The sequence below is a fragment of the Drosophila subobscura genome, chromosome A (genome assembly GCF_008121235.1).
Source record: "Drosophila subobscura isolate 14011-0131.10 chromosome A, UCBerk_Dsub_1.0, whole genome shotgun sequence".
NCBI lineage: Eukaryota > Metazoa > Arthropoda > Insecta > Diptera > Drosophilidae > Drosophila > Drosophila subobscura.
The window spans coordinates 18,703,557-18,727,736 of record NC_048530.1 but is presented as its reverse complement, the minus strand read 5'-3'; the positions used below and the strand labels follow the sequence as shown (position 1 = coordinate 18,727,736).

The window sequence follows — 24,180 nt, the reverse complement described above, 5'->3', positions numbered from 1 at the left end:
GTTCATCTCCCAGCAACCCAACAACCCAACAACCCAGCTACCCACCCAGCAGCACCCCAACTCTTGTGGGCAACTTCAATGGCCTTGCAGTGGGCAGCTCGATTCGGGGCTATTCCGAGTGTATACTCGTAGTAAGTATAATCATAAGTAGAGCTATAGCTTAACGCTATTATTATCAATATACCATATACATAATGTATATGTCTGCTGCGTATGCGTACGAAACGTTTTTGGACTACTTATCGACTAGTAACACAACTAAATTATTCTTCCAATATAACGGCAACGGTTTCGGGCTCGTTTCGGCAACGGTTTCGGCTCGCTTTGGGCTCGCTTCATGCTCGTCTCAGGCTCGCTTCGTGCTCGTTTCCAGCTCGCATCGACCTCGTTTTTGAATTGGCTTTCTTCCTTCCAATAAATATAGTTAGAGAAGAGAGAAGACCCCTGCCTGCTCCAGCGAACCAGCGGTCCAGCGATATCTGCTTGTATGTATGTATATCCGTATCTGTATATGTATACGTAGGTGTATATGTATGTATATCATCTATATGTATGTGTTGTATATCGTATATGGATTAAAATAATTCATAATTGCGATTGCGAGCTTAATAAAAGTGTGGCCCTGCTTTCGGACACCATTAGTTCGTTTTCCCATAGTTTCCACATCCTTTCCACATCCTACATCATTTCGCTTCCATTCAGACTGATTCCATATGCTCGGAGATCTCCAAAATGGGACTCTCGCTGAGAGGTTTGACCAGCGTTTGCCAGTTGGGCGTGAACAAGCTGAGCACTGGCGTCGATGTCTATAAGAAAAAAAGAATTGATCAAATCGGTTGAATGATAGAAAATTCTTTGTAGATTATGTGCTTCGGGTTATGCCCACCTGCCGCTGATGACGTTGGAAATTATGTAAAAATTATTCAAGACCATTTCGTTAGAATCGATCGTTCAATCCGAATGTTAATAACTTTATAGGGTAGTCTGGCTTTTTGAGTGAAAACATTTAAGCAATTCGGTTTTAGTTCGATCTTTTAGGAGGAATATTCAGACTTAATGTGCAGGTTATAGGTGGGTCATAGACCAATGAATGTACGTTTGGGTTCATTGCTACTTGAGCTGGCAACAGTTTCAACAGTCAAGTTAGGGATTTGAAATGTGTTTAAGTTACTTGTGGGGACTATGATTATGGTGATTATTATGATAATCATTTTGCATTAGGTAGATATAGGGTTAGGGTTTGATTTGGAAGTGTTATGATCCATGGGAACATGGGGACTGAAAATCACAATCATCCCCTATATGGTTGGGATAATTGTAGCTCCTTAAAAAGTTACTTCAAGTCTTCTGCTGCTTCTAGTTAAAGTCTTAGTCTTAGAGACTCTTCTCCAGTACTTTGGTTAAGCGAAGTATATTTTGCACTTGTTTTTCTTCTGTGCAACTCCCTAAAAGGAACTTTTCTGGTCAATGTTCTACCCAGCTGCCAGATCATTTAGAATCGATTGGGAAATTGAAAGATTTAGCTGAAGGAAGTGGGTTGCTCTATGGCTATATGGCTCTATGCTCTATGGCTCAATGGAAACAATGGGAATTAAAATGAATGACAATCCTTACATGATAGTCTGCCTCGTGGCTGTGCCCGTGTGGCGTTGATGGTTTGCACTTGACCGACGTAGGTGTGCCCGGCGCTGTGGACGGCGGCGCTGAACCCGAACCAGAGCCCGTGGCCGTCATTGAGCCTGGCCCCGAGCACGAGCCCGAGCCTGGGCCAGACGACGATGACGACTCAGACGATTGGCCGGGCGGCTGGCTGATGTAGGAGGTCTTGAGGTTCATCTGGCTGAAGGCATGCGCTCCGGGCATCGTCAGCGAGTGCTGCAGTCGTGGAGTGCCACTCCTGGGGCGATCCAGCATGGCCAGCTCGTACAGCTCCTCGGTGAGGTGCTGCTCCGGCATCGGAGCTGGCGACACATGACCAAGTCCGAGTCCAAGGTTCAGTCCGTGATTCAGGCTATGACCGTGGCCATGGCCGTGGCCGTGGCCGTGATTGAAGTGCGCAGTCTGGTGGTGCTGATGCTGTTGGTGGTGCTGCTGCGCCTGCTGCTGCTGCTGGTGATGGTGGCGTCCAGCTAGCTGTGCCTCCAGAGCATACTGCTTCTGGAAGAGCTGTCGCTTCTGCTGGAGCAGACGATGCTGCAGCAGTTGCTGCTGCAGCGGTGGCTTCTGCATGGGCGACATGGGCACCGCCATGCCCGTCAGCTGGTGCTGATGCGAGTAGAGGCCCGGCGGTGGCGGTGGTGGGGCATAGCAGGCATGACTGTAAATATCACCACCAGCCGACTCCAGGAGCAGCGGCACTGGCACAGGACCACCCGGAGATCCCGGATGGAATAGCCCATGACCAGGATGATGGTGGTGGTGGTGCTGCTGCTGGTGCTGGTGCTGCTGCTGCTGATGGTGGTGGTGGTGCGGCAGTGTCAGCAGTGGGTGATGATGGTGCGACGTCGGCTTGCCTCCAGGCAGCGCATAAAATTGACCATTCGGGAATTGACAGTTGCCCAGGCTGAGCTCATCCAGTCCATAGGGTGGCGCCGAATGTGGATGCGGTAGCGGGTGATGATGCGAATGCGAATGCGAATGTGAATGGGGATGTGTGGCTGCCTCCTGCTGCAGCTGTTGTATCTCCAGCCAGCCATGCCGCTTCACCTGGTCGTAGCGGTAGCTGCCGTAGACGCGGCTGCTGCCCAACAGCGAGCCACCCCCGGAGCTGAGCAGTCCTTGGGCCACCAGTCCATCGCTCGCCCGTCGCCCCTCCCGAAAGTGAATGGGCGAACGTTTGTCCTGAAAGGGACCACCACCCGCACCCGCACCCGCTGGCGGTGGCGGCGGTGTGGGATTCGGTGTGGAGCTGGCGGTCAAACTCAAATTGACGGCACTGGGCATGTGGATGCACGAGTTGTGGCTGCTGTAGAGGGATCGCTCCGAGGAGTGCTCACTGGAGGCGGCTGCCCCGGCGGCGACAGCGACGGCCAGCATGGAGCTCGAGCCCATGCACGAGGGCAGGCTGCCGGAGGGCAGCACAAAGTCCAAGCTATCGTAGGCCCCAGCGCTGCAGTTGCTCTTCGAGGAGCCGCGACTCAGGTTCTGGCTGAGACTCTTCGAGTAGCTGCCAGAGGCGAGCACTCCGCTGGAGCTGCTGCTGCTCGCATAGGAACGCATCCTGGTGGTCTGACTGTGGCCGTGGCCGTTGCCATTGCCATTGCCATTGCCATTGCCGCTGCCGCTGTGTGCCGTGGTGGTGAGGTCGCTGCTCGACTGTGAGCCTTCCTTGGCACCACCCGGAGTGGGCGCCTCGTTGCCCTGATCCGTCTCACAGCCCTCGTCCGTGCTGGAGCTGCCCTGGGCTAGGACCTTTTTCTCAAAGGTTTTCTTGTCGCTGCGCCTGGAAAATGGATGAGCCATGAGCCATGAGCCATGATGGAAGAAAGGGAAAAACACCTGGAGGAACAACTCACCTGTCGCCGTTCAGCTCCTGCCCCGCCTCATGGCCATTGCCATTTGTGCTGGCCACGCCACGCCGCTTGGGCTTCTGTTTGGGCAAAGGAGTGAGAAATGAGAGTGGGCTGACTGTCTGCTACTTACCTCCACGGGCAGCGGACTCTCTTGCAGCGTTTGGAATAGTTTGTTGGCCTCGGCGGACATCTTGTAGCGAAAGCTCTGATTGAGATTGGCGGTGGAGTCGAAGCTACTTGAACTCGACATGACCTTTATTGTCTTTTGGCTGTGATGTTGATTTTGATTCTGATTTTGATCCTCGGCGTGTGCACTGCCCGTGGCTAAGGCCGTGGCAGAGGAGGATGTGGAGCCACTCGCCTTGCAGCCACCGACTGTCGTCTCCTGTCTGACCAGCTCCTCCTTGCCCTCAGCAATGGCCGTGGACTGAAAGATAAAAGGATTAGGAGCTGCCTTAGCTGAACCTTCGCCTCACCTGTTGCAGCAGCTGGCGGCAGTCCTCGGTGCTCTGTTTGATGATGTACTCGCTGATGGTCTGCTGCAGCTGCTTGGATACCAATGGACCCGCCACAGAAGCCACCGCTGGACTGGGCTGTCCGGGCTCCATGAGCTCACGGCAGCGTAGATTGGCCAGTGAGGGATTGTGATTGTGGTTGTCGATGCTCAGCGAAATGGCCAATGGCCGATGACTTCTCGGCGAACTGGAGGTGAGGCTGTGCCGTCCCATGCGCGAGACGGCCGTGGAGGAGGAAATATTAGTGGCAGAGGGCAGAGGCGTGTAGCGCACAGGCAGCACAGGTATGCCGCAGGAGGGTGCATCCTCGCCGCCATTGAGATAGGCGCCAGGAACGTGGGTGGGCAGATTGTGATTGTGATTGTGCAGCTGCAGCTGCATCTGCTTTGAGTAGTAGCCGGGATCCCCAGTGGGCAATGGTCGCTCGCTCATGAGCACAGTCTGATGGCGGCTAAGTCTTTTCTGTGGCTGATCCTTGCCCAGGATCGTCGTAGTGGTGGATATTGTCTTTGATTGTTGCTGCTGCTGCTGCTGCTGTTGCAGGAGTAGAAGCTGCTGCTGCTGCTGCTGCTGCTGTTGATGCTGCTCCAGGCTGAGCGATTGCTTGCTGCTCTTGTAGAGCAAACGGCTGGAGGTGCTGCTGCTGGTGCTGGACACGGAAACGGCACCACAGCCAGCTGGTGCCGGTGGTGGCACTGGCAAGGCACCCTCGGTGGGCCGGGCCTGCTCCTTCTTGTGACTGACGCGATCCTGCAGCAGCAAATAGATGGCCGCCACATGGTCGTAGGTGTTCTTCTTGAGGCTGGCACGCGTCTTGTCCGGCCCGATGCCCACATACTCGGCCATGATGCGGAGTATATCCTCGCTGGGCTCCAGCACCGTCTGGCGATCCACATTCAGGTTGTACTTGGCAATCAGGGCATGCTCCAGCAGCTCCGGGCACATCCAGCGATGATGCTTGATCTGTTCGATGGTGTACCGGCGCGTTGGCTCCAGCACCAGCATGCGACGGATGAGATGTTCGCACTCGGAGCTCATGAAGAAGGGAATGCGAAAGCGGCCCGAGAGCACACGATCCCGCAGGCTCTGCAGCGTGGAGCCATCAAAAGGAAGAGCTCCACAAACGAGCACATAAAGCACAACGCCCAAGCTCTGCAACAGCCAAAGAGGATGAAGATCAGGGACAAAGCTTCCATCGTTTTGCACTCACCCAAATGTCTATCTCGGGTCCCGTGTACTGCTTACCCTCGAACACCTCTGGGGCGGCATAGGGCGGTGAGCCGCACCAGGTGGCCAGCAGCTCGCCGGGCTTGAAGTGATTCGAGAAGCCAAAGTCCGCAATCTTGATGCTCATGCTGCAATCGAGCAGCAGATTCTCGGCCTTCAAATCCCTGTGGACGATGCCCTTCTTGTGGCAGTACTCGACCGCTGAGATGATTTGCCAGAACTTGAAGCGTGCCGCTGACTCGGACATTCTGCCATATTTGGCAATGTAATCTGTGGAAGAGGAAGGCCAAGGGCAATGAAGTGAGTTTGGGCTAAGAGTTGGGACATCTACGCACCAAAGATCTCGCCCTGGCTGGCATACTCTGACACTATGTAGATCATGTTCTTGGTTTCCATGACCTGCAAAAAGGAAAGGAAATGGGTAAGCGGCACGAACTGGAAGGAAGATCTGCGGCCACACCCACCTGATACAGCTTGATGATATGCGGATGCTTCAGACGCTTCATAATCTCCACCTCGCGGTAGACCTTTTGCAGATTGATCTGATCCAGCTGCGACTTGTCAATGATCTTGATGGCCACCTCGTTCTTGGTGATTCGATGACGGGCCAGCTTCACCACGGCAAAGTTGCCCTTGCCAATGGTCCGCTCGATGTCATAGAAGCCCACACGCATTGGCTCCTTGAGCTTGAGCAGCTCCTTGGTATTGGGACTGGAACTGGAGCTGGGAGACGATCCAGAGCTCGGTGCTGGTCCGGGTACCGGTCCCGAGCCCGTTATCGATCCTGGTGCGGGTCCGGGCACATTGCTGCCGCCACTCGCAAAGAGTTTCTGGGCGAGCAGCACATCCTTGCAGGCCACCAGGGCATCTATGGAGGGTGCGGCCATGCCACTGCTGCATCCCTCCAGCAGTGGCGCCTCTTGGTGTGGCTTGGAGGTGGGCTTTGGCTTGGATTCGTTCGACTGCTCCTCCTGCTGGATGATGCTGTTGTGGGACTGGGACTGCGACTGCTCGCCATTCGACTGCTGCTGTTTTGGCTGCTCCTCCTGCTTCTCCTGCGTATCCGTGTCCAGCTCGCTGCGACTGCGACTGCGACTACTGTGACCGCCCGCATCCTCGCCGGCTGTCGCCTCGCACGCACTCATTTTCCCAACTGCGCCACCCTGCCTGCCTGCCTGCTGCTGCTGCTGCTGCTGCTGCTGAAGCCACTCAGACGCGGGCGACTGCGGGACTCCGTCTTCGACTCAGACTCTGACTCAGGTGCTCAGATGGTGAGACAGAGATGGCGCTACAAATGATGCACATGCTCGCACTGCATGCAGAAGCGGCTCTACTGCAGTCGCAACCGTCGGCTGCTGCTGCTGCTGCTGCTGCTACTGCCCAACGCCGCCTGCACCGTCTCCCTCATGGTCTGGTCTCCCAACCTCTGGTCAGGCTGCAAGATGAAGCAAGAGCGAGAGAGAACGAATGCAAAATAGTTCTGATAACAGATTAGCACGTGTGTATGTGTGTGTGTGTGCGTGTGTGCGTGTGTATATGCTTTGCCTTCACCACCCCACCCCCAATCATACCACTGAGAGTGTGTGACGTCGCTCTCACTTCGCTTTGCTGCTGCTGCTGCTCACCACTCACACGCTCTCTCTCCTGCTCTCACTTGCGCTCTCGCTCTCGCCGTCTCTCTTGTGTGGAAAAATCAATAAGCAGCAGCGGCCGCGTCGTAAAAATCTTCTCCTCTGTCGTCGTCTCACGTGGAGGAGGACGAGAGTTGGAGCTGAAGCCCTAAGCTGGAAATGGAGCCTGAAACTGCAGGCTGCAGCCTGACAGTTGCAGCTGAAGGCAAAGCTGATGACTCCGCGAGTTGGCAATTACCGTTGGTTTGTACCGTTTCGTTTTTAGGCTGTCAAGACAACAGTTCGCTGATGTCGGCAGCGACACTGGCAACACACTGGCGGCTACTGGAGACTAAACTTTGGCTTGGAGTTCCGCCTGTCCCGATTAGCTCTGATTGTGCCTGCTTGAAGCGAAGATTAGCGACTCCGGCTCCTAATTTCTTCATTCACATCATTCACACGGCGTGAGAGTTATTGACACTCGCGTGGGGGGGCCACGGCGGTGGTGCTGGAGCTCACAAACATGAGTAACTTTGGTTCCAATCTCCCCGTTGAGCTGCGTCCAACTGTGTCCGATACCGTCGAAAGCTCAATGCGCTTCTGCCGAGGACGACCCCGCGGCGACCCGACCCCCAGCAGCGCAGCGCAGCAGCGCCAAGGGTTGCCATGTGCCATGTACACATTGAGGGTTGCCGGCCGCCACCAGTTAGAACGGATAAAATACCTGGGCCCAAGAAGCCCTGGCCTGGCCGACAGCAAACGTAAACGTAACCTGCCTGCCTGGCAACTCTGCTCCAGCTGGTGGGTGGCCGTGGGACCAATGAGCATGCGCCGTCCTCGACGACCCCCACCACACCACGAGCAGGTCAAAGCGGGCAGCATTTGAATGGCACACACACACTGCGAATCGGGAACATTCCGAAACTGGAATCGAAATATTTCGCAGGTTCGAGTTTCGTCCAAGATTCGCTCATTGAATTCTATTCACAGCCGAGGCATCCTTCAATCCACAAACCGATTTCAAACTCCATAAATTCTGGTCCCTTTCCATGACAGATTCAAGGGAAGCTAATGGTGCCCATGAACATATAGAAGTACAGATGGTGTCTGCACATATTTACATATACGAGTAAATATATATTAATATTCGCCTTTTTATATCTTTTTGGAACAGGCATATACATATATGAAGTATTTTGTACAGTGGAACAAGGCAAAAAGATCCATGCCATATGCCATACAGCTCCATCTCGCTGGCACGCTTGCCATCTCGCTCGTAATCAGGTGACGATGGGAATTGCATTGATTATGGACAGGTGGATCTTGTTCGCCTCGTACCCTAACAAGTTTTACAATTATTATATTGTATATTAGTATATACACACGGAACGATATACGCGCACATACAGACACACACGCCACAATATCATTCGATATACATACATATGTACATGGGACTTTACAAGAACACTCTTAAAAGCTTTAATATTACTCTCGTTGTAACGTCAGATCGAATCTATTTCTCTAACTCGCTGTCGCTGTAGCTGTCGCACTCGTTCTCGTTCGCTCGCTCTCGCTCTTAGGCAAGCGTAGGCAGGTCCTGAAATTCCTCGAAGTTTTACTCCGCAGCGAGTTCCATTTGCTGCCGCTATGGGTGGTGGACTGGTCCGGTGTTCAGGTTCTGATTAGTCATTTGTTGTCCAACTCTTTAGCTTCGTTCTCCCTCTCGCCATCTCCCTCACCGTCGCCATAGCAGCGCCGCTTAAAGTCGCCAAAGAGATCCGGATGCTGCGGCAGGCCACGCTGCTGTGGATGCTCCACGCTGACCGACTGTGTGGTATTCCTGTCGAAGGAGAATGAAGCAGATTTGAGTTATTACTGTGTGACGGAGGAATGTCAGGCAGGCCACTCACCCTGTCTTCGTAAGCACTGTGCAGCCGTGCTCCACCACCATCGTGAGCGAGTACAGGTTGGCCAGGTTGTAGAGGCTGTCGGACTCGCTGATCTCCATGTCGGGCAGCCGGATCTGGGTCTGGCGCGGATCCTGCAGAAAGCGTGCGAGTCGCTCGTTCACGCTTAGCTTAATGCTGAAGCCGGGCCGGTCGCCATTGATGCGACGACAGCCGGCGCGAATTTCGCGCACCTCCTGCACCTGTCCGGGCGGCGAGGAGGAGAGGAATGGGTTCGATGTCTCGCCGGACATCTCGCTCTCGATTTGCTTCACCGCCGGCACTGTGTCCACATTGATGTCCATATCCAGGCAGTGATTCACATCGATGAAGCTCGCAGTGGCATGACGATAGCCACTGGCCCCGCCCTGAATCTCAATGGGCTCCGAAGCGGGTGCGGGCTGAAAGCGGGACAATTCCTGCAATGCATCCGTCAGCCAAGGCGTCTGTGTCTGAGGAGCACTCTCTGCGGCCACAGTGGTCTCCGTGCCCGACATGAGGGTGTCGTCCTCGCCAATCGTATCATCCGAGCGTATCTGCGAGAGCAGTGACTTCTTGGTGAGCTTCCGCTTGGGATCATACTTGCCCCCGGGCCCAAACTCGTTGCCCGGCCAGTCGGTAAGCTCGTCGTCGCCCTCGCGGCCAGTGTCGTGGCGCCTGTGGCCTCCATCCTCGCTGTCCGATGAGGAGCTCAGCGAGCTGGAGCTGAGGAAATCGTACAGCTCGCTGATGTCCATGGATTGCGCTTGCAGCGGCTGCGGCGTCTGGCAGAAGCGGCGTCGGCGATGGGCCTTGGAGGCGCTATTGCTTTTTTGCTGGCGTGGCATCTGTGGCACCTGTGGTACCTTGTCGGGTGTGCTCAGGAGCGACTCGATGTCGGTGACGGGCACTATGGTGTCCATGCTGAAGCTGCCCAGGATGTCGGTGACGGTGAGCACGGAGGCAGCGGGATCTACTGCTGGCTGGGGAGCACTCTGCCGCTCTCCACGGCCCGTTGACGACTTGCTTTTGGACAGTTCCTCCAGCTCCTCCAGCTGCTGCAGCTCCTGCGTGGACTGTCCGGTCTTCGGGGTGTCATCGTCATCGGCATCATCGTCAGCATTGTCAGTCTTTTGTGTTTGTTGGGCCATGCGATTGATTTTCGATAGCAGTCCCTTGTTGAGGGGCAACAGGCGGTCGCTGTGCGGCTTAGAGGTGGAGGAGTAGCTGCGCGGTCGCATCCGCTGGTACTCCTCCATGTGGGTGTAGCGTGGCACGCTGGAAGAGTGCAGCTTGCTGCTGCACCCAATGCCCGAGCCGGTGCCTGGTTCCTGTTCGTGGTAGCGGTCGCGATTCGAGCGCTTTCGCTTTCCGCAGAAAAAGAAATTCGATCGATTGCCGGCATCCGCCTTTAGCAGGCGCTTGCGAATGGTGCCCGTCGATGCCAATGCCAGGCCGCTGCATGCGCCACCGCCACCGCCCAACATTCCCGGCTGCAGTGGTGACTCCGTGCAGCTGTGCGGCGAGGCGCCCGGATGTGAGTCCTTGCTGAATTCAAACTCCATGGACATGCGCTTTATCTTTCGCTTGCGCCGCGAGTTCGGCTTGTAGAAACTACACAGAGAGGGTGGGAGTTGGGGAGGGTTAGCTTACATATTGAGGCACCTCCTGCTCCTCGCTTGCTGCTTACCGTGCTGGACTAAAGTTCGTCTCGTTGAGGGAGTCCGACTCGAGCGCACCTGCCCCCATGCGAACGGCGGCCGCTGCGTTCAGCGTTTTGACTGGTAGGCGGAGCGGCAGCATGGCACCCGCCTTGTCATCCGAGTCGCTTGCCGCCAGCTTAAGGTCTAGTCCGTCTACGTTGGCACTTGGGTGTTGGTGGTGATGATGGTGGTGGTGATGTTGGCCATGGCCGTGTACGTGTCCGTGTCCGTGGCCATGACTGTGCCCGTGGCTATGTCCATGTCCATGTCCATGAGCGTTCGCTGTGTCCGTGGGGCTGCTCGACGAATCCTCTGTGGGCTGTGGCGCACAAGCTGCGGATGGGAGCAGAGATAGGTGTGGCTTCAACAACATGTGGAACAAAATGCGTGTGTGCACTACTTACGCAAATTACCCGTCGATCGGGTTCTGCGACGTGAACCCCACCTACCAACGCCGCACGCCCTGTCCATCAGCGAGGTCTCCTCCAGGGCCAGCGTCAAGTCGTGCGAGAATTGATCCATTTGCGCCGTCTGCAGTTGAGCCTGCAGGCCGTGGTCACACCGTATTCAATTGTGTTTCATTTATATATTATTGCACGTGCGCGGAAACAATAAAAATGCAAACCCAAAAGGCCCAGCAGCCAGCCAGCCAGCGAGTGTGCGATGATGTGATTCCGCGATTTTTATATTCGGCTTTGGATTACTAGCTAGCTAGCACCCTCAGCACGGATCATATAATTTTCAACTACTAATTAACTCATTTCCTAAGAGATTTCCAAATTTTAATTACTCATTTTCAATTGATTTCCTATAAAATAGGGTTTAATTAAAAAAAGAATCGTACAAATTAATTCTGTGCATGGTAACTACACGTTTGCTACAGGTTAACTACATATGTATGTAATTCGCGATGGAGACACCTGTCGAGGAAATGTTTACGTTTCACCGGTAATTTTTTTAACTCAAGTTTTTTCATTTAAGTTTTGCACTAACTCCTGTACTTTCAGGGCATCGCCGAGGAACTCGAAAGTATTGGACCGGAGAGTTGCCCAACTTAAGTCCATTACTTGCGAATATGTCTTAATCCCATGTGGTGTCATGTTTTCAACAAGTTAACTCCTGAACAAAGAACAATGTCTTCTCAAATGATTTGGAATACACATCCAGTGGGGAAAGACCGAGATTTGTATTGGAAAACTCATCACCAAAGCGCAGACTGCGGAGCTGGAACTGTAACCAAATCCAGAGAACCAAATATGTAAAATGTGAAATGTAAAATATCTAAAAGTGCTATCGATACTCACTATCCCATTTCAAGTGAGTACTTTTAAATAACTTAACTATCGAAAATCGCAACTATCGGTAAAAATAGTAAGTCTGGCAACGCTCTGGTTTGTTTACGTTTGTGCGCCCGCCCTTTGCCATTCGATGTTAAATGTTTTATTTACTAAATTATAGAAGACTATAGCTTGCAAACGCAGTCGCTGACTGGAAATGCAACGGAACGCCAGCTGCTGATGTGTCCCCACTCCTGGCCCAATCCTTGGCCAAAAAAGGCCAGCGTCAACAAGTGGAAATCGTTGCATATTTATTCATGTGCATCGTAATTTGTTGCAGACTTCATTCAATGGAAGAACCTGCGAGCTGAATCCGAGCTGGCCTGCTTGACGTACACCCGCTGCTGGGAGAGCACGCTCAGATCTTTGTCCACAATGTCCAGTTTTTGCTCCAGCTGCCGCTTCAGGTTGCGCACACGAAGCGTGGCCGTGGAGAGTGGCAAGCGATTCCACTCGGCGATCAGCAGGCTGCGCAGGCCACGTGCCTCTTCAATCAGTTCTGTGCGCTGGGCCTCTGACAGCAGGATGCGATGCTCCTCCACCTTAACCTTCGGCTCCTGCTGCTGCTCCAGCTGTGGCTGCTGCTGAGCCTCTGGCTCTTCTGACACGCGCTCCACCTCTGTTGATGCAGCAGGGGCAGAAGACAGCTCACTGCACTTGGAGGTTCGGGAGCGTGCGCTGAGCGGATCCTCCTGGTCCACGTCTGTGATTTCTGGTATGGCCGCCTGGCGCACCTGCGGCGATCCCATACGCGACGAGTCGCCCGAGCTAATGGATGAACTCTCGTCCAACTGGTCCAGCTCGGAACCAGCCACAGGTCCGGCAACGCCGCCCAACAGCCGGTGCAGTGTGTACTGACCACCGGCCTGGTGGCCACAGCGTTGCTCGGCCACTCTGCCCAGCTCGAAGTTGGATGTGGTGCGTCGCAGACATCCGCCGGCAATGTGCTTGAGGCCCAGAGTCAGCGGCGGGCTGCATTCATCGCCCTCGCTGTGCGTGGCTCTCGTCTGGCCGTGCTCGCTGCACTTGAGCAGCGCCGCGCTGAGGAACAGCTCGTCGCAAATGTCATCCGTCTGGATTTGCTTCTCCGAGCAGCTTCTGCGAGGTCGCTCCACCAGAGCGCTCTTGCGGCTCACGGCTGCGGGTGCCGTGCGCCTGGCCAGCGAAGCCGCCGTGGGCATCTCGTAGTTGTGGTACTTCAGCGGCGGCCTCACGGACGACTGATGCACACGAGCGGCCAACAGTCGATTCTCGAGCAGAAAGTTCCGCTTGGGAAACATTTTGCGTTAATGGAACAAGAAACTAAAACAATCAAAAGGGAACGATGTGTGTGTATTGCGTACAAAATTGGAAACTGAACACCGAAAAATGTTACAAAATGTCAGGCATGACAGCCAGGACAGCCTGGACAGGCCCCGCGTCAGCGTTTTGTAAATGCCACATGGATGCCCTCACGTGCCTTGAGCACCATCTGTGCCTGCAGCGTCAGCTCGGGTTCGTCCGGGCGCAGTTCCAGCCGAAGCGCAGTCGCTATGCGCACCGTCAGCTGTTTCATCAGCAGAAGCGCGTATCGACGCCCAATGCAGACATGCGGACCGCCCGAGAATGGAATGTAGCTGAAGGAAGCAGCCGTCTCCGGCTGCCGCTCCGTCTGCCGCTCCGTCTGCTGCAGCCAGCGCTCCGGCTGGAAGGCATACGGCTGGGGATAGTAGCTCGCATCGTGTGCCAGGCCGTACATGTTGATCCAGAGCGTGACGCCAGCGCAGTACTTGCGGCCACCGATGACAGTGGCGCGTGTGGTCTGGCGTCCCGTTGTGGGCACAATCGTGTACAGACGCAGCACCTCCTTGAGCAGTGCATCCAGATAGGGCAGCTCATTGAGGGCATCCAAATCCATTGATGCATTCGGCTCTAGCTGCCGCAACTCCTCCTGCAATCGGTGCTGTGCCTCGGGATGCTTGGCCAGTGCGTACAGGACAAAGGACATGGCCGCTGTCGTTGTGTCCACGCCCTGCAAGCGGTACAGAATAATCAGATGGAAGTCCGTGCTGGATGTGGAAAGCGCCTGCCTACCGCAAACACAAAAGTGTTGACCTCGTCGCGTATCTGCTTGCGGCTCAAGGGTTCACCATCGACCTTGGCCAACAGGAGCGTGTCCAGCAGATTGAGCGACTTGCGGGGCACATCCCCCTCCTGCTGGAGCTGTGCGGAGCGTCGCTCAATCAACGAATCCATCAGCGTGTGGATAACCTGAAGCTGCTCGCTCAACTCGCGCCACAGTTGGGTGCGCTTGAAGATCCAGTCGGAGGCCAGCAGGGGATTGATCATGCGCTTGAACAGCAGCTGGCTGCTGCGATGGAAGGCTCTGATGATGGGAGAGTGGGCCACAGACTGCGTCTCCAGCTGCCCACCCATGGAGGTGTCTAAGGGCGTGAAATTGTAAAAGTTGTCTGCACAGCGGGGCACACTCCACTCACCCACGATGGCGTCCAGCAGACAGGCAAAGAGTGGATCTGTTACCTCGAGAAAGGCGCCGCTGGTCGCCTCGAGTCGCTCGATCAGACGATCCGCATGCTTGGCCACGCTGGGGCCAAAGCTGCGCAAAAGGATGGGCCGAAAGGCGGGCGTGAGGAGGCGACGCTGCTGCGTCCAGTGGGAGCCATGGCTTATGAGCAGCCCATTGCCGATGAGCGGCTCCAGCTGGAGAAAGGTCTCGGCCTTGCGCAGTGTGGGATCGTGCAGCGCCTCGCGCGTCTCCTCTGCTGTGTGCAGGAAAACCCACAGCTGCGGCCCCAGCCACAGGCGATAGGTGGCGCCAAAGCGATCGCGTAGCTCTGTAAAGACCAGAAAGATGACTGCAGACCCAAGGCTGCCACTCAGCGGCCAGATCCCAGTACGATGGCTGCTTTGTACTCACATTCGGGCCGCAGCTTGCCCACCATTTGGGCGTTGCCCAGCAGCGGAAAAGCCCAGGGTCCGGGCAGGCTGCTGCCCAGGCGCAGCAACGACCACTTCCGTAGGAGCAACAGCAGTGCCAGGCCCAACAGCAACAGCAACCAAATAGGCATCTCGGCAGTGGGTAATCACTCTCTGGCCGCCTCGCACTGACTGGCTGACTGAACCGGAATAGAATCGAGGGGAAGCCAATATCAATCAGCGATAATCTTCTGCCAGTATTCAATTGGCAATCTGGGTAATACAAGCTCCCCCACATATGTATGTAATCTCTGTGTGTATCTGGGCGCTGCTAACAGAGCAAATATTGCAACTCTTTCGACTGGTCAGATAATGTTACCAGACATTTGTATGTACTTGTGTAGCGTTACTTTGCTTTGGGTTTAATCGGATTAATACATTCAAATGTATATTTGTATCTCCGATTGCTCTTTTGTCTGGCTTTTTCCATCAAGCACCTTCCCATATCTAATCTGGCTTAGCGATTAGCAAAATGCACCTATGCAGCACTGTGTTGGTTAAGCCTAAGCAATAATTTATGGTAAAGTCCATCTCTGCCTCTCAGCAAAAAACGAGAGCAAAAAGAGCACAGAGTTCTGCAGATCTTGCAAGTTGATGTAGGTCCACCAAGGCCTCATCTCTGTTCGCTGGCTGCTAAGTTAGCATGCCTCTGGAAGCACACCATGTTAGCACTTCACTGTTAAGTTAACATGTCTCTGCAACGACAGCAACACATTTATTAGCAGTGAGCTTCACTGCTGCTGCACTTCACTGCTATGTTAACATGTCTCTGTAACGGACTGCGCCAGTAACTTTCCATGACGTCACGTGTTTCACCTTGAATAAGCATTGCAAGATTAAAGGAACAAATAAATAACGCCAGGGCAAGAAACTGCAGCCGGATCATACAATGGTGTGGGGCTCGTCGTGGTGGCATAAAATCCTTAAGACTAGTGTCTTCCAATCACCTTCGATCACAGTTGTTGTAATTCTAATGTCCCCTTTGGACACTGAGCACACAGCAACCCAACCAACACATAAGCTGCAGTCTGTTGGCCCCAACGATGTGAAAGTTAATTAAAAGAACTTGTGATTTTCAGTTCAGCGAAGCGTTGGGGCGTAATAATTGATTTGCCAACCAAGGCTATCAGCAACTAATCAAAATTCTCTGCTGCTGCCAGTGCATGTACCGTCCAAGCCAGGTAAGACACCAACAAAACACACACAAAATTAACAGTTGCATTTTCTTGGTATTTATCTGCTAAGCTCAGACACAAACCCATGCTAACGGGTTGCAAAGTTGGGAGGCTGTAGGGAGCTGTTAGGCAGGTACGCTTGTCGCCAATCAATCGTCTTGAGTTTTCATTTGGCTTAACGCATTCAGCTGCAAAATTGATCAATGGCCACCGCTCACGTGTGGGCTTGCTGTCTCTGTGAACTGCTACGACAGCAGGAGAGGCTCAAAAGATTAATTAAGTATGAAAATAGGCGTACTTGAATTGTCATTTAAACTATATATTTTCCCTGCAGCTTAGGGGCTGCCAGCTGCATCCAAAGATGGTAAACGAGGCAAAACGAAAACTCAACAGAGAAATTAATCAGCGCAAACACGCTCAAGCCCTGAATACTTTTTGCACCGTAAATTTATATTATTTTTCTTTGAGCTGCCGCATTGAAGATCAACAGAGAAAAAGCCTAAAAGCGAGCGGACTTTTCATTGATCTTTCAATGCAGCAGCTTCCCCCGAACACCAATGGCACTCAGACAGCAGCAGCAGCAGCAGCAGCGGCTTATGACATTTGATGAACTTTGTTAAGCCTTTGAAACTCACGGAAAACTCACAATCGTTCTGCTGTCCGCTGCTTTGTGTCTTTGATCCTTTAAGGAAATCTACAACACTCGCTTCGGGCGAGTCCTTTGTGCGGATGGAAATGCAAATTTGAATTTTAATTCGAAATCGAAATTTGAATTGGCCCTTTTGTGTTATCATTGCGCAGCGTGCCGAGTTATTAAATTTTTGTTTTGCTTCTTTTTTTTTTCATTCTTATTTCTATTTTTGGTTTTCCGTTTCTCTGCTGCCGGGTTATTGTGTTTGACTTGGCCTCCTCACTCCCACACTCGCACACCGACACGGCCACTGGCCCCCGGCTGTATTCCCATGCCCAAACCCCATTGGCGGCTCAACTCACCATTTCAATTATCATACGGGGTGCGGGGGTGGTGAATGGGGTGAATGGGAATGGGAATGGGAATGGGGTGGGAGCGTTTTGAATGAAAGCCAGAAAGAATGAAAGAAAAGCCTGCAGCAAAAGCAGAGGCAAAGCGTAGCAGTTACAAGCAAGGAGAATAAACTTCAGGATGCCGAAGCGAAAGGTACACTGCCCTCAGGAACTTCTCGTTACTAATTGCAGGTTCTCGTTGCCGCTTCTCGTTACCAAGTGCAGCTTCTCGTTGCCAATTGCAGCTATCACATTTGAGTAAATCATCAGGATTATACCTATCAAAAAGGGATATCCTTTTGCTACTTAGCCACCAATTGTCCCAATGGCAGTCACAAACCTGCACAAGGGTATAACAAATTGTGAAATGGTCAGGGCAGAGGAGCGTAAAAAGCATGAAGGGTTTTGCTCCTTCTGTTCCCTTTGTCTCCATCATTCCCACTTCCAAGGAGTAATTAGTGTGCATTTCCGTTACACTCCTCTGAGTCCCCCCAGCCACCAGCACCCACCTCGACCAACCTACACTCTGCCTTGCCTTGAGTTGCCTTGAGTTGCCTTGAGTTGCCTTGCTGCCACGGCATGCGTGTGTGTTTGTGCAACATTTGCGTTTCCACTTCGTTTGCGACAATCAAATGTAACAAGGGAGCGCAGAAAACAAGAAACAAGAAAGGATGAAAACAAGAAGAAAAGAAATCAAGTTGAAGCGGAACAGGAAGAGGTGCAGCAGCAGCAGCAGCAGCAGCATCTGGAGAGCCGCCTGCCATTTGCCATAGCACTCACCTGGCTCAAGTACTTTCATCACCAAAGTCGTGGCTCTACCCTGGAACGTGACATTGAATACAGGCAACATTGTCTACACTCTCATTCCATGAGGCAGTGCACCACTGCCACTGCCAGTTCCAGTCCCAGTCCCAGTCCAGCATGCTAATCTCTCTGTAATTAAGACTGTCACTCATTCAGGCATTGCCACCCATCTTGGGGCAGTCTCTGGGCAGGCTTCCTCCCTCACTTACATCCCGCATCAATGTGGAAGAGGCCATATTGAAAATGCCTTCAATTGCAAGTTGCGACTTGTGCTGGTCGTGCGCTTGCATCTCGCATGGAGCACACGGGGTCGAAACTCCAAGTTCCAAGCGCCTAAATGGGATTTGTATCTTCTCCATCGCCGCACGGCAAGGCCACTCGAATGGTAATGGAATGGAATGGAATGGAGAGCCTTGCTTAACGACCACTCACCATGCTGATGCACTTGGGAGATGATTTTATTTAACTCTGCATTGGAAACACTCAACACGAAACGAAATGGGAAAGGCATCGAATGACAATCGGAAGAACTGAACATGGACATGGTAGGATATTCATTTCTAAATATTTACTACAAATCATAATAATACTTAAATAATTCCATATTATTATCTTATTTGTAAAATGTCCACCGATTCTTAGCACTTCAAATACCATAAAGAATCCTTCCAGAATCTAGATTGATGGATTGTTGGACTCCAACTCCAACAAAAGGAAGTCAAATGTTTGCAGCGAAAATAGCCACAGCGATTCGATGTTTTGGGTGCAGAAAATTCTCCTGCCTTGCTTCCACCTTGCCATGGATAATCCCGCACAGCATCAGTATTTCCATAGCCTAAAAAACGAAGTAAGTTAGTCGCAGCCTCGTCAAAATATTTTCATCTCTTTCTTTCTTAATCATTTAATGGCACTTAAAAGACAGAGGCACCCAAGAGAATGGGCTACCAAATTGCGCAGCTTTCATCTCGTTAATTATCACCCAATAAATGTCAAGAAAATAAAATACTCATACTCCCGCTCCCGCTCCCGCTCCGTGACATAATTCGGAATTGTTCGCTGCGTTTCCGTTGGGTGGGGTGGGGCTGGGGGGATTGAGCAAGTGTCTGCTTGCTGCCCATTAAAATGCTTTATGATTGTCTGCCATAAATAACGGGCAAAACATTGGATTAACACGGTCCATTTATAAGTTTCTGCGATTAAGTATTCGAGTGCAGAAGTGTGAGTGTGTGCGTAGTTGTAGGTGGAGACGTAAGGAAATTCGAGATTTATGGGGTCCTATGGGAATGCGTGGGATGTTAGCGTAGGACTTGGACTTGTAGTCCGCACATGCTCCCATACATATGTACATATATGTACATACATATGTACATACATATTTACATACAATATTTATACGAATGCACAAACGATATGCAAGTGTGAATTTCATCTGGCCCCTGAGAATTTATTTACATTTCCATGGCAAATGTAGTGCAACTTTCGGCCCACCGAGACGCTCGTCTCGTCTCGCCTCGTCTCGCCCATCTATCAAAGTCTTAAGTGTTGCTGGGGCGAGTGGGAGGGGGCGAATGGTTTTGTGGCATGTAGTGGAGGCGTCGGAGTCGTTAGAGCAGTGTGTGCGCTTTGGGGCCGGCTGCTGTACGGCGTATTGATGTTCGGCAACTAAAACGTTTTGTTTATGGTTTGTGTCGGCCAACTCTTTTGTGCGATGGAGTGGAGTCTGGAGTCTGCTCCCGTGACACGCGCCATGGCTGGCAGCGTGAGTGAAACTTTCGTCGTGACTACTTATTGGCAGTCACTTTTTCCATATCAAAGTATGGGTGGATTCTCGGTGAATGATTGCTAATGATGACATCCAGTTGAAGAATTTGCTTGGCAGAAAATATGTACAAATCGCAGCTCAATTTTATTTATAATTTAGTTAGGTGCTAAAAAGAGAAGCGCAAGTGTAAGCTTATATGACAGTGCGGTACATATTTATCAAGCATGTATGCTTCTAGTTATCGATAAAACGTAAGAAGTCGTTCACTCGCCCATCCCTAGCTGCGTACATTTATGCCACTGTTTGGCTTTGTCGGCTATTTATGCTATGCACTCACTTCAAATTACACTCTTCAATATACATACATACATAGAATGTGCATACTTCATACAAGTATAAAAATGGTTTGTAGATCTTTTCTAGTCTGACTACTAGGAATGCACAGCTCGGTGCCTCCTTTTCACTTTATTGTTATTGCCAGCCAGCGGTTTGTTGCAATTTTCGAATCTTCATTGGCACTTGCACGGAATGTATATCTATGTACATATATACACTTTTACATACATCGGTGCACAGATCGGGTATACCTAAAGTTCAACTTTATGTTCCTCTTTGAGTTCAATGAAAAGTTACTTTGACTTGCCATTAACCCAAAGTCCCAAAGCAACTGCAATTCAGCACTGAAATTTTACATATTCTTAAGATATAGATCAAAAATAAAGGGCCTATAGGATTTTGATAGAATTATAGAATTATTTGTGCATTCTGACAAGAAAAATATTCTGCCAAAAATGTTTGTATATTGAACTTAACGCCATAGAGCAAATGTGGCACTGACATACAGTTTCGAAACGTACTGCACAGCTGTAAAATGCATGCAAAGTACATACATATGTACATATCTACGCATTCTTATATAGTTTTTCCTGAACAGTCGTAAACCGAACATCCGAAATTCTGCATCTGGCGGAATGCAAGAAAAAAATGCCACTTCTCTCCCCCTGCCATAAAACCATAAAAACTGTTCAGTTCAGCAATTAAACGAGAAAAGAAAATGCAACTTCATTAAAAAAACAGAAGGGCATTAGATGTTTAAGAATTATTGCTTCTACATACCGTACATGCATCCCTATGTACTTATGTATGTAAATATGTATTTATGTATGTACTTTTTATAAATTCCATTGAAAAACTCTTGGACTGTTGGAAGATTTACCACTTACAATACTTATTGTTAATGCAGCAAGTAAATTATTTTCGAGCCTAAAATTTCATGAAATTTTCCAGATTGAAATCATCAAAATTAAAATTTCGAATTGAAAAAAAACTTAAAGCTTTGACCACTGCAACTATTTCGTATAGCTCCGACTTATATTTAGTTTCCATTTACGCTATTTCGGTGGTCGAATTATTTGTAATTTTTGTATGTTTCGGGGGGTCTTACCCTCGAAGTATTTGGTTTCATTGCGTAATTTTCTGTGCAACTTTTGTGCGCTCTGGTTGTGTGTTATGTGTGTGTGTGTGGGTGTATTTATTTCGGCAACTCTATAATTTCCATTCGATTGAATATTTTGTTGCAATTAGCAACGCTGACAGCTGTTGCATGGAGCTCCCCTATATTCGGAATATCGAATATCAAATGCGAATGCTGTCAGGCTGGTAAATGGGAAAATGCGAAGGACGGGGGTTCGACGTAAGAAATACATAAATGCAAGCAATATATGCATGCAAGTATGTACATAAATAATATGTAAAATAAGAGGAAACGGAACCGACCCAGCTTCCATGCAAATAGTCGGAAGTCACCCACGCAGGGGCTTTGGGTAAAGAGTTCCGATGCACAGGAACTATGCACATATGCACGAACAGCTGTGCATTCCATTTACATACACACAACAACAACAAAAAATGTAAGCAAGTGCAGCTTGGACCTGTCATGGAGACCTCTGCATAGCGATCTCCCAGTAGGAACTCTAATTCAAGGTAAATTTACTTCCACACACATTTTTCGCGTTTGGGGATCAGCATTAAAACAACAACACACGAAGACTGCTGTCTCTTTCTAGCGCTTGTCTTTCTGCGAGCCGAGAGAGCGTGGACAACCTTGCTCTAACGGAAGATCTCTTTCTAGCGCTTGTCTTTCTGCGAGCCGAGAGAGCGTGGACAACGTAACTTCACCTTGCTCTAACGGAAGATCTCTTTTGCTCAAATTTGCGTTACACTTCCTCTCTCTGCACTGCGGTGCACTGTGGACTCTGTTCGGGTTCCCTGCATGCATGGGCACATATGTATGTATGTATGCAAAAACCAAAGACAGCAGCAACGTGGTTACCCCTTACCCCTCTGCCCCTGCCAAGTTGTGCAGCAGCTGCTACGCTTTGCCCAGACAATTATGTATGTTTTTTTGTTCTTTTTACAGTTTTTTCATGGCTGGCCAGCTCCTCAGAGTTTAAGCAATTGCTGCTGAAGTTAGGATTGACTGGCCAAGGGAATTTTCGTTCCTGATGTACATACAGTACATACAGCGTACATAATACATACATATAAATGTATGTATGTACATATGTATGTACGGAAGTGTGTCTGTGCCTCTGTAAATGTTTGCCTTAGCTGAATGCATCTGCTGGCTGGACAAACGAGTGAGACAGAGAGGGAGAGAGAGAGAGAGAGACAGAGTTTGAGGACAAGGACAATGCCTTTGTGGCACAAATGAAGCAGCAGGCGGAAGGGGCTTTGGGCTTGGGGTGGATCCGTGGCAAATGCGGGCTCCCTCGACGCAGAAAAGTGTGCAGCGAAAAACGAGCTGCAAATACAATCGAGAGAAATGAATTAATGCCGGCAAAGACAGGCCACCGGCCTGGGCTGGGGCTTGTAGTTCTGTGGGGTAAGGGTGGATCGGTCGTCCGTTCACATTCGTGCCTCTGCGAGTTGCCGTCGGATTTGCATGGTGAAAAGTGAAAATTTGCCGCCCATCGATAAGCGGCTTAGGCGGCTGGCTGTCCGTGTGTGTGTGTCTGTCCTGTTTGATAATGAGTATCCGTATCCCTATTGTGCCACTATCCGCAGCTCAACCCACTTATTTTTTCTATGCGCATAAGCCATGGAAACCATATCCCCTCCCTGCATTCCGCTCTGCCATGGCACGCGCGTTTTTCAAGTCAAAAACTTTTTGACAGCAGCCCTCACATGCCACAGCGCAGGCTCCCCGGCCATACCGCAGCATTCGCCGCAAAGTATTCGAAATTAGCACGCAGCCCTGGTAAGCCGCACACACACACACACACACACACAAACGCACACAGATACCCATTCACCTGCCATATAGAAAGTTATTTGGAGGAGGCGGAAAAACCATAAAAGTGAAATGGATGTCAGAGCAGCAGCGTCACAGATTAGCTTCCGGGCAACGACGTGTCAGATACCCTGCCCCATCGATGGCTCCGCATTGAGTCCTGCATGAATGGGCAGCCGAATTGCTGCTGTGAGTCTCAGTTCACTCCTCACTCATTTGTGCAAATCCGAAAGTTTCGTTTGTTTTCTCCACTGCCACAGCGCAGAGCCGTGCCAGAATTGAAAGAGATTCGGGTAGGGTGCGGCGGGGTGGGGTGGGGTGTGGCCACCAGATTATGACACGTTCCTGGTGCATATATTAATGGCGGTCCCAACTCCTGTCGCTGTCGCTGTCGCTGTCACATCAACGTAGCTCCGAACCTAAACCTCAAGGCATCTTGCGGGTTTCTGAGATTTTCTGCGGTCTCCGGGTGGAGAATATTCGTGCCAGAGGTTCACGTGAGAGGGAGGGAGGGAGAGAGAGCTCGGGGCTACTGGGTGCTGTTGGTATGGGGTTTCAGCAAGGCTCTGGCATTGTGCTGGTCAGCAGTCCATTATCTGCTTAGAAGCATTAACTGTGGACTCTCCCTCTGACCGCTAAGCACTCCAACAGCACGCCCCATCGATGGCCGTACATTAATAAACGCAAACTTAAGGTCCCGCCGTACCCTCAACCTGCCATTAAGCTCAGTTTATGTGTGCAGAGCTGATTCAATTAACTCATTCATCGATGAGAGTTTCGTCTCCAAATGCTGGCAATTATTTGTACTGATTTCTGCAAACATTTCGTGAGCAATTCTACGCAAAATCTTTTTGAAGACGTTGCCATGGCGGCGGCATTTACGACAAACAGAATTAAATGCTTCCAACTAAGGGGCAAGGAGTGAAAGGAATGTGCGGCCGAGGGTGCACATGTACAGGGGATCTCTGTCGTCGTATTGCCATACAAAGTCATTTCTTTGCTGTGGCAGCAGCAGCAGCTGCCACCTCCTCCTCCTCCTCCTTTCAGCGATTGCTTCATAAACTGTCTCCAGAACCCCCGTCCATGCTCAAAGCCCCAGCCTGAACTATGGCTACCCCTGCTGGGGTGGTGGCTGTTTGCTTGTTTGTTAAATTGAACAATTTATTTTATTTTTTCTTCTCGCCATTTCGATGCTTGTTGGCCGGGCATCAGGCAGGCAGGCAGGCAGGCAGGCAGGCAGGCAGCAGCTTTCAATGCACAGCGGTGGAGCGACAAAGCTGCTGCAAGGATATCCTGCTGCTCCATGAAAGGACAAC

At 51.1% G+C, this 24,180-nt stretch overlaps 4 protein-coding genes across 5 annotated transcripts; all 4 read right to left on the bottom strand.

The window, feature by feature from the left end:
* Window positions 1-670: 670 nt before the first annotated feature.
* Window positions 671-7,493, bottom strand: LOC117903748 (serine/threonine-protein kinase par-1). 2 transcript variants are annotated; one of them, XM_034816149.1, is made up of 9 exons: window positions 7,124-7,493; window positions 5,719-6,689; window positions 5,590-5,653; window positions 5,238-5,524; window positions 3,989-5,179; window positions 3,643-3,939; window positions 3,516-3,589; window positions 1,615-3,442; window positions 671-806 (listed from the first exon to the last, which is right to left on the bottom strand). In XM_034816149.1, the coding sequence occupies exons 2-9, from the start codon at window positions 6,397-6,399 to the stop codon at window positions 699-701; spliced, it is 4,530 nt and encodes a 1,509-aa protein (XP_034672040.1). In that variant the 5' UTR covers window positions 6,400-6,689; window positions 7,124-7,493; the 3' UTR covers window positions 671-698. The 2 variants fall into 2 exon arrangements, with proteins under 2 accessions (XP_034672040.1, XP_034672041.1); XM_034816150.1 differs by lacking the exon at window positions 7,124-7,493 and having other exon boundaries at window positions 5,719-6,812.
* Window positions 7,494-8,322: 829 nt separating this feature from the next.
* Window positions 8,323-11,364, bottom strand: LOC117903750. The gene is made up of 4 exons (XM_034816156.1): window positions 10,900-11,364; window positions 10,483-10,828; window positions 8,778-10,406; window positions 8,323-8,707 (listed from the first exon to the last, which is right to left on the bottom strand). The coding sequence occupies exons 1-4, from the start codon at window positions 11,015-11,017 to the stop codon at window positions 8,554-8,556; spliced, it is 2,247 nt and encodes a 748-aa protein (XP_034672047.1). The 5' UTR covers window positions 11,018-11,364; the 3' UTR covers window positions 8,323-8,553.
* Window positions 11,365-12,119: 755 nt separating this feature from the next.
* LOC117903220 lies at window positions 12,120-13,185 on the bottom strand. Its single transcript, XM_034815120.1, has one exon. It carries the CDS (start codon window positions 13,110-13,112, stop codon window positions 12,120-12,122), a length of 993 nt encoding a protein of 330 aa, XP_034671011.1. The 5' UTR covers window positions 13,113-13,185.
* On the bottom strand, window positions 13,146-14,918 carry LOC117903753 (probable cytochrome P450 311a1). The gene is made up of 4 exons (XM_034816163.1): window positions 14,750-14,918; window positions 14,310-14,687; window positions 13,906-14,255; window positions 13,146-13,843 (listed from the first exon to the last, which is right to left on the bottom strand). The coding sequence occupies exons 1-4, from the start codon at window positions 14,898-14,900 to the stop codon at window positions 13,253-13,255; spliced, it is 1,470 nt and encodes a 489-aa protein (XP_034672054.1). The 5' UTR covers window positions 14,901-14,918; the 3' UTR covers window positions 13,146-13,252.
* Between the last annotated feature and the right edge of the window lie 9,262 nt (window positions 14,919-24,180).